Genomic DNA, 10,010 nt, shown 5'->3' with positions numbered 1-10,010 from the left:
AGTGGAAAGTTTCCCCGGAGTGACCTCTGATAGTACGCGCCCGCGAGGAAATCTCATTCAAGTATTTTTGTCAATGGGGTGGGGGGGGCATCCTGCTCCCCGGCCCCCGGCCCGGCTGACGTCACTGCAGAGGCGATAAATATCTGTTGATATAATTGGACGTGAGATTTGGGGTTGCGATAGCGAAACTCGGCCCATCGCCGCTCCGACGGGCCCCCATGATTTATTCAGCAGTGGATCGGGGCACGCAATCCGGCTGTCAGGAGAGCGTCAGCTTATTAGGCAAGTTCTGCGTGATTCCAGGAGAGGGTCTAAGCTATAAAAATCCCTCGCCCCGGCTCTGATTAGTACCAAATCTGATCCCAAGTTCGCCAGGAGCCGGCTCCGAGGGAGGGAGAGCGAGAGGAAGGGACGCCGGGCACCGCCGAGTCCCCCCGCCGCCGCCGCCGCCCCAGGTAGGTGCGGGGCCCGTGGGATTCGGGGAATGTCCTGGCCGGGCAGGGAGCGGGGAGGTGGGGAACCCCAGAGTTGGTGGGGAGAGCCTCCCCGCCACAGGCACCCCGCGTTTCCCCTGGCCCCGGGGGGATGGAGAGGCGCGGGGCGCGGATACACGGGCACCTTCCGCAGGGCATCAGCCCAGCCCGGCCCCGGAGCTGCGGGATGTTCCGCGGGGCTGTTCTGTGCCGAGCGGCCGCCCCGACGGGCCGGGCTGAGCTCAGCCCGGGGCGGTGTGCGGGGCGCGGAGGGGCGCGGAGAGGCGCCTTTCAGCACCGGGACAGCGGCGGCGGGGACGCCCCTTCCCATCCCGGCCGCCCCTGCCCTCCGCTCCCCGGCCGAGCTCTTCCTCCCCCGGCCGCCTCTGCCCTCCCCGCTTTGTAACCCACCCCCGTCCCCCTCTGCCCCCGCAGGTTTGGGCCCCGATCATGAAGATCCCGCTGCTGGTCTCCACGGGAATCCTGCTGGTGGCCCTCCTGCCCTGCCAGGAGTGCAGAGCTCTCAGCAAGAGCCCGGCGGGCGCCCCCGGGGCTCTGCACCAGCCAGAGTTCTTCCCGCAGCAGCAGCAGCAGCAGCAGCAAACTCTGCCCGTCCTGCTCCGCATGGGAGAAGAGTATTTCCTGCGCCTGGGCAACCTTCACAAGAGACCCGTTGGCTCTTTCTCCGCCTCCTCCGGCAGCAGCAGCCACCTACAGCCCGAAGCCTCCGCCAGCAACTTTTTCCGGGCGGCGGTTCCACAGCTGCAGCAGCTGCCCGAGCGCTCGCCGGGGAACCGAGAGGACGGCCAAGCCCAGGGTGAGGCCGTGGAGAGGGAGAAGCGATCCGAGGAGCCCCCTATTTCTCTGGATCTGACTTTCCACCTCCTGCGAGAAGTGTTGGAGATGGCCCGAGCCGAGCAGTTGGCGCAGCAAGCTCACAGCAACAGGAAACTGATGGAGATAATCGGGAAGTGAAGCGGCCCCTCCCCGCCTTGCCAAAGAGATTCCGCAGTTAGCACAAGAATAATTACACCGTCCGATGTACCATAGTGCTGCTCTGATGTCATCTCTTTATTTTTATATAGCTTTAAACCTAGAAGGGTGTGCTCCGACCAGCCTCTGTCCCTTGACTCGCATGCACAACCGTGTACCAAGTGCAGAAACACCAGTGTCCTTCCTAACCCCCTCTACCTTTATTTATTTCTCCATTCCCCAGTTATTCTAGTGCCATCGCTACGTAGGGATGTGTGAGCATCGGAAGAAATGGTGCCAAGAAGACAGAAAACTTTTCTGCTGGGGGCAGGGAGGTGGGAGGGGGAATCTCTGTAAGCTACTTTCGATCCACTTTTTTTTTTTTTTTTTCCTGTAAACATTTTCACAATAAACCATCTTTTCAGCGCTCGGTCGATTTGGTTGTGTAAGAGAATGTTTAATATTTATATTTTTAATAAAAGCTGCAAAGTAAAGATGACTTGATAGACTTTCTTGCCTGGGACGCCTGGGGGATGCTCCGCCTCGCTCAGCGCGCACCGGGGCGGGGGGACAACACCCTGGGCCGGGGACAACCAGAGCTGTGTGTCCCCCGGGGGTGTTTTCCCCGCTGTCCCGGAGCCCTGTGTGTCCCCCGGGGGTGTTTTCCCCGCCGCCCTGGAGCCCTGTGTGTCCCCCGGGGGTGTTTCCTCTCCCAAGGCGCGCCCCGACGCCGCCGGCCCCGCATCGGGGCGGCTCCCGGGAACGGGGCATCGAGGGCAAATCGCTGCCGAATCCCACCTCTGCCATCCCCCAAAGAGGCTCCCTGGCTCCTGCCGCTGTGGCCGGGATGAGGCAGCCTCCTCCCGCCGGGGAACAGCGATGGGAAAGAGACGAGGCGCTCCCGCATCTCTTTCGCGTTTTGGCATCCTCCCCGCAGCCCAAAAGGTGCATCCTCCCGGGGGCTTATTGGGAGGCGGTACTGGGTGCGGAGAAACTTCCCACGAGGAGCTGGGGGAAATTTCCAGGACGACTGGGAGAGAATAGTAAATCCCTCATCCCGAACTAAACCCCAAAGAAAAGCCGCTCCAGCAGCCGGAGGCGATGCGGTGGCGGTGCTGGGCGGCGCTCATTCTGGGCTCAGCGAGTTCCAAAGCTTTGCGCGGAGCTTTGCCTGTGCAGCCCTCCGAAACTCTTGCAGGAGAAATTTCCAGGGAAAACAGATACCAGCGAGGGTTGGTGTCACTGGGGTCGGTAGCAAGGGGTGTCCAGGACAGGGGCTGATCCCACCCAGCCTGCTAAGCAGTCTGCACTGCCAGCTCACCAGTCCTGCTGGGGCACAGCGCAGCCTTATGGCCCCACACAGGCCCCTGCCAAAACAGTTCACTGAGAGCCTGGCTCGGGGATTTGGGAAAGATCCACACGTAACCCTAGTGCAGAGTTTGACACCTGGTCCCCTATGGCACCAAGCACTCCCGGCAGCCTGCCAAGCTCTGAAACACTGCTGAGTGTTGACACCCTTCTCCCAGTGACAAGAATCACTGAGTGTTGCCTTTGGTACAACTTGTAGAGCCTCTTTTAAGACACAAATTTGGTTTCATTTGATGGCTCAACATCTGCAATGCACACAGAACAGGACAGTCAGCATCTGCCTTTTCCACAGCACAGTACAGGGGCTTTGAATTAAACCTTGAGTGAGTACCTTATTGTACTCTGGTTTTATGTAAGAACATGTCCCCTTTGATACACACACACCGCTGGCTGAGAAGATATGGACACAGGTTATGGCTGGACAGACTGGGCAGCATTTCAGCAACTGCCCCACATACTGAGAGCTGTGTGGGGTCTTGGCAAGTGCTTTTGATGTGTACATCTTCCTCATTCCTGCCACTGGGAATCTTCCTTACAAATAATGAGTTTCTGCAAGCATCATCTGCTGCGGTTTAGTAGGAAGAGCAAGTGCAAAGGAAGAAATGGCAGCTTCCTTCTTCCCTCCCATGTTCAGCCTCCGCAGCCTGGGAGGCATCAGTACTGCCAGACACAACCCTGACATGGGGCTGCCAAGGACATGATAGTGTCACTGAAGTCACCAGCACTGACAAGCAGGGACACAGGAGGATACTGAGGAGAAACACTGTTTTGGCAAAGGATGCTACTAGAGAATATCATACCAGCATTTTAGCTAAGAACATTGGTGAAGTGTTTACACCTACATGGGGACGTGCCACCAAATGAGTTACAAAACTAGCAGTGCTCAGACTAAAGCTGTAGTGATGCTTCTTCCCCCTTGGAAGCAAGACATTATTGGAAAAAACTCTGACTACAACACATATAAGTAATCTGTCCCCATGCTCCGCTCCCTCTCTGTCTGTCAATTCAAGGGTGTGATGTGGAGGTCAGCTGAGTTCCTGGGAATGAAACCTGCTCGGATGCCCCTTCCCAGGCCAGTTTCTTTGCTGGTTGCAGCCTGGCTGCCTGCGCTCATGGTCCTTCTGAGGAGAAGCACACCAGAAGCCAGCCAGAGTGAGTCATCATTCATTCAGTGAGTTCAACCAGGAGAAGGAGAAGACATGACGAGCCGGCTCGTCACCCCTCTCACTGCTCACGGGAGCTTCTTCCACTCGTCCTTGAGGGCATGGCTCAGAACCAGCCTGCAAAGGAAGGAAAGGCTGATAAATGGAAGAGGAAAATATGAATTGCATTCAAATCCATAAGATTTCACAACGTGCAGGGAAAAGAAAAGAAGTGGGAAAGAAGGGAAAAGGCAGGGAGCGTGGAAATTTGGGAAGCTAACACAAGACTTCTAACACCAAAGAAGTCAGAGGGACTGTTGCCATCACCAGCATCTGAGGAAGGATGATGCTGGATGAGCGTGTTGCATCTGTGCAAAGGGCTTAGTCCTGATTTGGACCTCTGGAATACTATTGCACTGAAGGTGATAAATGCCTGTTCAGAAATGATCCTGAGCCAGCTTGGCTTGTGTAGCTGGGCCTCCAGATTGATGTGAACCAGAGCCAAATGTTATTGCCAGTGCATTGCCACTCAAAATGATACTTGTTCTGCTGTTTCTGCTGTTATGAAATCTGCCTTGGAAGTGTATTCTTTTTTTTTTTTTTCTTTTCTTTGAAACCTTCTAATGTTTATTTCACTTCAATTTAACTCAGATGAGGAACAGGAAATAAATAATAGATATAAATACAAATATAAAGATTTAAACTTCAATTTACAGTCTCTTTTATTTGCATAGGTATCCTACACTTACAGTAGAAAAAGGAATCTGGACATGTATACTGTAGCTGCTAATAAAAGGAATTTCTAAGATTAGTTGAATATTTAACAGACCAGTGTAATAGGCAGAAATATTTTACTAGTTCCAGATCCCTTTGGGAACTAATGAAGACTGCTTTGTGATAGTATCAGAAATCCTATTAAAGATAAAATATATAAAAATGGGTGATTTGCTAGCTAAGGAAAGTCTTGTGTCCCCATCATTAAAACCACAATTTAACTTGCAATATACAGGATTTTTTTGCCCTTTGTATTCCTAGATGCACACATATGTTATTGCACATTCCCAAAATTAAACCAGCCATGCTGCCAGTCTTCTCTGTGGTGGGTTTTAGCTTACTTTGGAAACCTTAACATGGTCTCAGATGAACAATTTGATGTCAACATACTACTCAATAGAGGGCAAGTGACAAAGTAGTATCCTCTGAATTCCAACATCTCAGTCATTAATAGAATTGTCCTAAAACAGAAAGTTACTAAAGCAGTGCTGCTCATAGACACATCCAGGAACAAACACTGAAGCAGGGATGCTTGTGAGGAACTGAAGCATGGGATGGATAATTTTCTTAAGCATTTCTGTAAGTACTTACTGTTAAAGTGTACTACAAGAATAAGTAAGAACTTGTGGTGTGTTAAGTACAAATTGGCTATTGGGCTTCATTCCAGTTACTATCTATTTAAATGTCACCAACAAACAAGAGAGTATGAAGGTATGAAAAGAAATACGTCCCTGTTTCTTTCTTTATATCTAATTAGGGTTAACAGTGCCATTTTTATCAAGATCCTTGATTGCTCTAAATTGAAACAGAGAAAATTAATTGCTCTAATAATTTCAATGAAATATTTTCTGAGAAACTGCTTTACTGTTTGAAATGTGGACCAATCTTTGACTTAGATTCATATTTTCAAAGCAAGGCACTCATTGCAACTTACTGCAAAACCCAAACAAGGATCTTGCAGATGAAAACAGCTTTTGCTTGCTAATTTTATAATGTGTTTTATTGAGCCCCCAAGCATGGTGAAAACATGGGAGAAACAGCTGCCTACTTGAATGCAAAAGCCCATTTCCAGTAATGCTGGTGAGAAGGGTGGTCTCCCAGGGTCAGGCAAAAGTATGGTAAAGAATTGGGCCCAGGGGGCCAGACCTTCAGGTGAAAGGCAGGTAGCTAATTGAAGCCTGATTATAGAAGATCTGCCTCTCAGCCCTGGAAAGTGCTGACTGCAAATCTTTCAACCTGATTACACTAAATACATGGCTAGACTTTCTGTGTTATAAGGCATTTGGCACTCTCTTGATCTTGGTAGATGGAGGAGCGTAGGTGGTTTATTAGTCTTCTGTGATGCTGAAAATTTTGCCTTTATTTTTGGAAGGACAGTCAGAGTGCCTGGACTAGCTAAAAGTAATTTTGAAACTGGTTTTACCATATTGTGCACCAAGCCCTCAGCAGTGTGTGTATGCAGGAATGGGACAACCCTCCTCACTTCTCACCCTATAAAGGAACAAGACTGGCAAGAGGTTTAAAACACAATTCCTGGGGTTTTTTTATTTTTATTTTTTTTACTTTAACCCACACTGGTACCTTGCCATTTCTCTTCCTGTGCAAGGAAGGTTTCCTAATTTAGCACTTCCACTTGCTATTCTAACCAGCCGCTATCCAAAAATTTACATTAAATCAAGATTAACTTCAAAGCAAAGAGCTATATATGTGTTTGAAATTGCGCTGACTGTTGCATAGGATTAGAACCCAAAATATAAGAAGAAAGAAAGAAAGAAAGCACAATGCAATGACAGACTGGCAAGCTGACTGCATTACCCTGTTAACCACTGCTGCTGCTACATTTCAAGCAAAACAGTCTTTGTCTGCATCACTGCCAAAACTGTATTTCATAATGTGTTAACTCCTTCATATTTTGCTGTGATGACATCTTCCTGTGTCAGCAAAACAATGTTGGAACTCCAACACATTCCCACTGGGTTTGGCTGGATGAGGCATTTGCTCCCTGTGCCTTGCCGCACTCAGCAGGCTGCTAGTCTGCAATACCTTGATGTGCCTTTCCAAGACCAATCATTTTCCATCACACCCAGCCAGGAGTGAAGCAAGCACAAAACTGACAGTAGGGCCATTACTTGGCTTTTAGGCTTGTGTTTTCACACCTGTGACACTTCAGTGTTTTTCTCTGAATCATACAGTGACTGAGGTATGCTCTCTTCAAGTAAGACAAGAAACCGTCCAAAGGTGCCAGCAGCAACTTTGTCCGTGTAATTAAGTCCATTCTTCCCTACACAACTCAGAGTTATACAGAGTGCTGGGATTGTCCAAGACAAAGATTTCTGCTGTAGATTTTACAGAAAAAGACCTGTTTTGAACCAGGCTGTAATTGTGAAAGACAGAATGCAGAAGCAGGTCACTGGGATTAAGGCATTTGACTGCTCTGTAAATCTTTGTAATCTCATGCTGGATTATCTTGCTTTCCCTGTTACTGCAACCCTACTCTGCTCCCAGAGGAAAGCCCTTGCCACATGCCTTGAAGACAGTCCAGATTCAACACTTCATCGTGTCTATCCATTGCTATTAGGTAACTTGTCAAGCTTCTACCTGAGCTTTATCTTTGCCTTGGAGATCTCATGGGTAAGACTTGTTTTTCACATTACCTAGATTAACAAGTCCCAACCCTTTGGGTCCCTAAAAGTAATAAGGAATAACTGAAGTGTTTACCTCAGATTACATTAATCACATTAGGCCAATGCTGAGAGAGTGCTGAATATTTACACTTTGATTTATGTTTTCCCCTGTGGTGTCGAGTGACATCAGATGGTGCTTTCAATAAGCACCAGGAATTCTCACCAGGCCAGCTCATGAAGTGGGGAGAGAAGTACAGCATGCATGACTGATGGTTGGTTTTGTTCCTCCCATAAGCAAAGTCTAGGCTGGAGTTTACATGCCAGTTCTATGGAGGTGCTGAGCAACCACAACTCCCACTGAGCAGCCATTCAGCACTCCTCAGCATCTGGCACGCTAGAATTTGCATGAATAAACAGTAAAAGGATCTCAGAGTTGAGCCTGATGAGTCATTTCAAAGATGCAAATATTCAGCATCTTTCAGTATTTGCTTCCTTAAGCAGGGCTCTACTTAAATCTATGTAAGGTTCTTGTAAAAGGGTGTGGAGATGAGGAAAGAGGTCAGTGGGATGGTTTGTCATAGCATTTTCATTTATTAGGTCCCAGCATTTATGCTATTTATGCTAGGAAAAAATATGTAGACTAGGCCTTTTAGATACTGAAATACAATGAAGTCTACACATTGTTATCTGCTTTACCAGCCCTAACCTTTGTAGCCTTTAGGTACAAAAGCTGAGATCTGCATTGACAAATTTTAGTCTTCCAGAAACAAGATACTCACTTAAGCAAACTTCATTCATCCCCTCTAATGGGAGTGATTAGAGAAATGCACAACCAGAGGGTGATTTTTCCTATCCTCAAAGAAGTGGTTTGCCCTCTGGAGGTACCTGTTTCTTCCTGCTGACTCTACAGACACTCTGGGTGACTGGGTTAGACTAGATCTGGCTTTTAAGCAATTATACAAGAAAGAATCCAGCCAAGTATTTCGGGATATCAAAAAGCTCTTTGATAGGAATTCAGAACTTTGACTGCAGTATTGTTTTACAAGACCACAAACTCTTAACTTTAGGAAGTGGGGAGGAAAGGCGAAGGGCTGAACATGGCTTCATAATCTATTTTAATGCAGGTGGATGAGGTGGTTGGTTACAACCCATATGAAGGCTTTCTGGAGCAACAATGCTAACCAGAGCAGGTTCTGCCCCTTGGGTCCCCATTCACCTCTTCCTGTTTGAGTTCCATGGTTCACTGCCCATTTGCATTGCCGCAGCTCTTTGAAGGGCTGTGCTAAGAATGGGAATGTCACTGGAACGACATCATTTTTTTTTTTTTTTTGAGATGAAGGAAGATATTTTTAAACCTGGATCATTTGGATGACTTGATTTCAGCACAGCTCAACAAACAGCTGCCTCAATACAAATGCCCTGTAAGTGGTGGCATCTGGGCAGCAATAAGAGGCAGGGCCATTTGGTAAAAAAAGTCCTGAACCACCTTTGCTGCCAGAGGGAAAAATGGATCCACACCCCTAGAGGCACATGAACTATCCAGTGCCGTTGCTGCCTCCTCTTGATCAGCACGAGAGCAAGGGTGTGAATTTGTTAGAAAGTGTGGGTCTTGGAGAGAGTGAAAATACAGGTTTCTTCCAGGGTTTCTGTAACCTCAGAAAATGAGCTAGAAATTAAATTTAATTCCCATTTTTAGCTGGCTTGTTTAGAAACAACCCCTGGTGTTGACAAGAACAGGCATGATTAAAAAATGCTAGCTGGTTGCAAAGCAATCACAGAATCTGTAGGCTATGTTTGTCTGCCTCAAATGTCAAGTGTTACACTTCTGGCACTCAACACTGCCAGGCAGCGGAAACAAAGGGAGCACAACAGGTTATTTTTAAATAGTTTAAACTTTAGTTCAAGTATTTTGTTTTCATATTTTTATGCAGTCTACCTCCTTCAGCATAACACCTGGCAGCTGTCACAACAATATTGTTTCAAAGCTAAGAGGCTGCTTATTTTGCATGGATTTTTTTTATCAGTAGGAATCAACAGAGCATTCTACAAAATATTTGCTACAATTACCTGTCACAGAAATATATAAGGTAGCAGACAAAATTATATGCACAGACAAGCTCCATCAGATACAGTCATATCACTCTCTTAATAGTGGTCAGAAATGAATTTTAAAAGTCCATTGGGAGGGAATGCCTTTCTTCAGCAGATCATCACTATATTACAATTAACATTATGTGGACCATGTCTAATGTAGAATCTCTTACATAATGATCTCAAAGTGATACAATATATTTCAGAGGAAAACAGCCCAACTGGCTTATTTTGGTGTAAGTTCCATGCATCTCCCACAGGACATGGAGGTCCAGACACTTGAACCTGTGGTGGAAACTGCATTAGAGCATGGTGTGGGAGAGCAGTTTTCTTCTCAGCATTAATTGGGACAAATGAAATACAGTTCCCTTACATAAGTCACCTATTTTTTTTTTATGACTCAAAGAAGAAAAGACAGAAATAACATACTTGTGTAATGTTTGACCAATAGCTGCACACCATTGATACAACTTTTTATCAAGAGTAACTAAATACATATTTACATGAAACCTAGTCCTGCTACTGTCCAGGAAAATGAAGGAAACCCAAGAGGAGAATCTTAAAAC

The 10,010-nt window shown here is 47.3% G+C and overlaps 2 protein-coding genes across 3 annotated transcripts in view; one reads left to right on the top strand and one right to left on the bottom strand.

Moving 5' to 3' along the window:
* The first annotated feature begins 226 nt into the window (after positions 1 to 226).
* CRH (corticotropin releasing hormone) lies at positions 227 to 2,103 on the top strand. Its single transcript, XM_083863896.1, has 2 exons — positions 227 to 455; positions 909 to 2,103. Exon 2 carries the CDS (start codon positions 924 to 926, stop codon positions 1,446 to 1,448), a length of 525 nt encoding a protein of 174 aa, XP_083720022.1. The 5' UTR covers positions 227 to 455; positions 909 to 923; the 3' UTR covers positions 1,449 to 2,103.
* A 420-nt stretch (positions 2,104 to 2,523) lies between these two features.
* TRIM55 (tripartite motif containing 55) overlaps positions 2,524 to 10,010 on the bottom strand; it is a 35,515-nt gene continuing 28,028 nt past the window's right edge. For both annotated transcript variants that reach the window (XM_083864676.1, XM_083864677.1), the window contains one exon: positions 2,524 to 4,093. In XM_083864676.1, coding sequence (XP_083720802.1) covers positions 3,974 to 4,093 — 120 coding nt within the window. In that variant the 3' untranslated portion in view covers positions 2,524 to 3,973. The remainder of the gene's footprint in view (positions 4,094 to 10,010) is intronic.

Source organism: Zosterops lateralis (assembly GCF_965231275.1).
Source record: "Zosterops lateralis genome assembly, chromosome: 1".
Taxonomy (NCBI): domain Eukaryota; kingdom Metazoa; phylum Chordata; class Aves; order Passeriformes; family Zosteropidae; genus Zosterops; species Zosterops lateralis.
Note: the sequence above shows the minus strand (reverse complement) of the source record. Positions and strands in the feature narration are given on the sequence as shown.

Excerpts from the sequence above, each read along its gene's own strand:
- CRH (XM_083863896.1), top strand. The coding sequence starts at position 924 with ATGAAGATCCCGCTGCTGGTCTCCACGGGAATCCTGCTGGTGGCCCTC.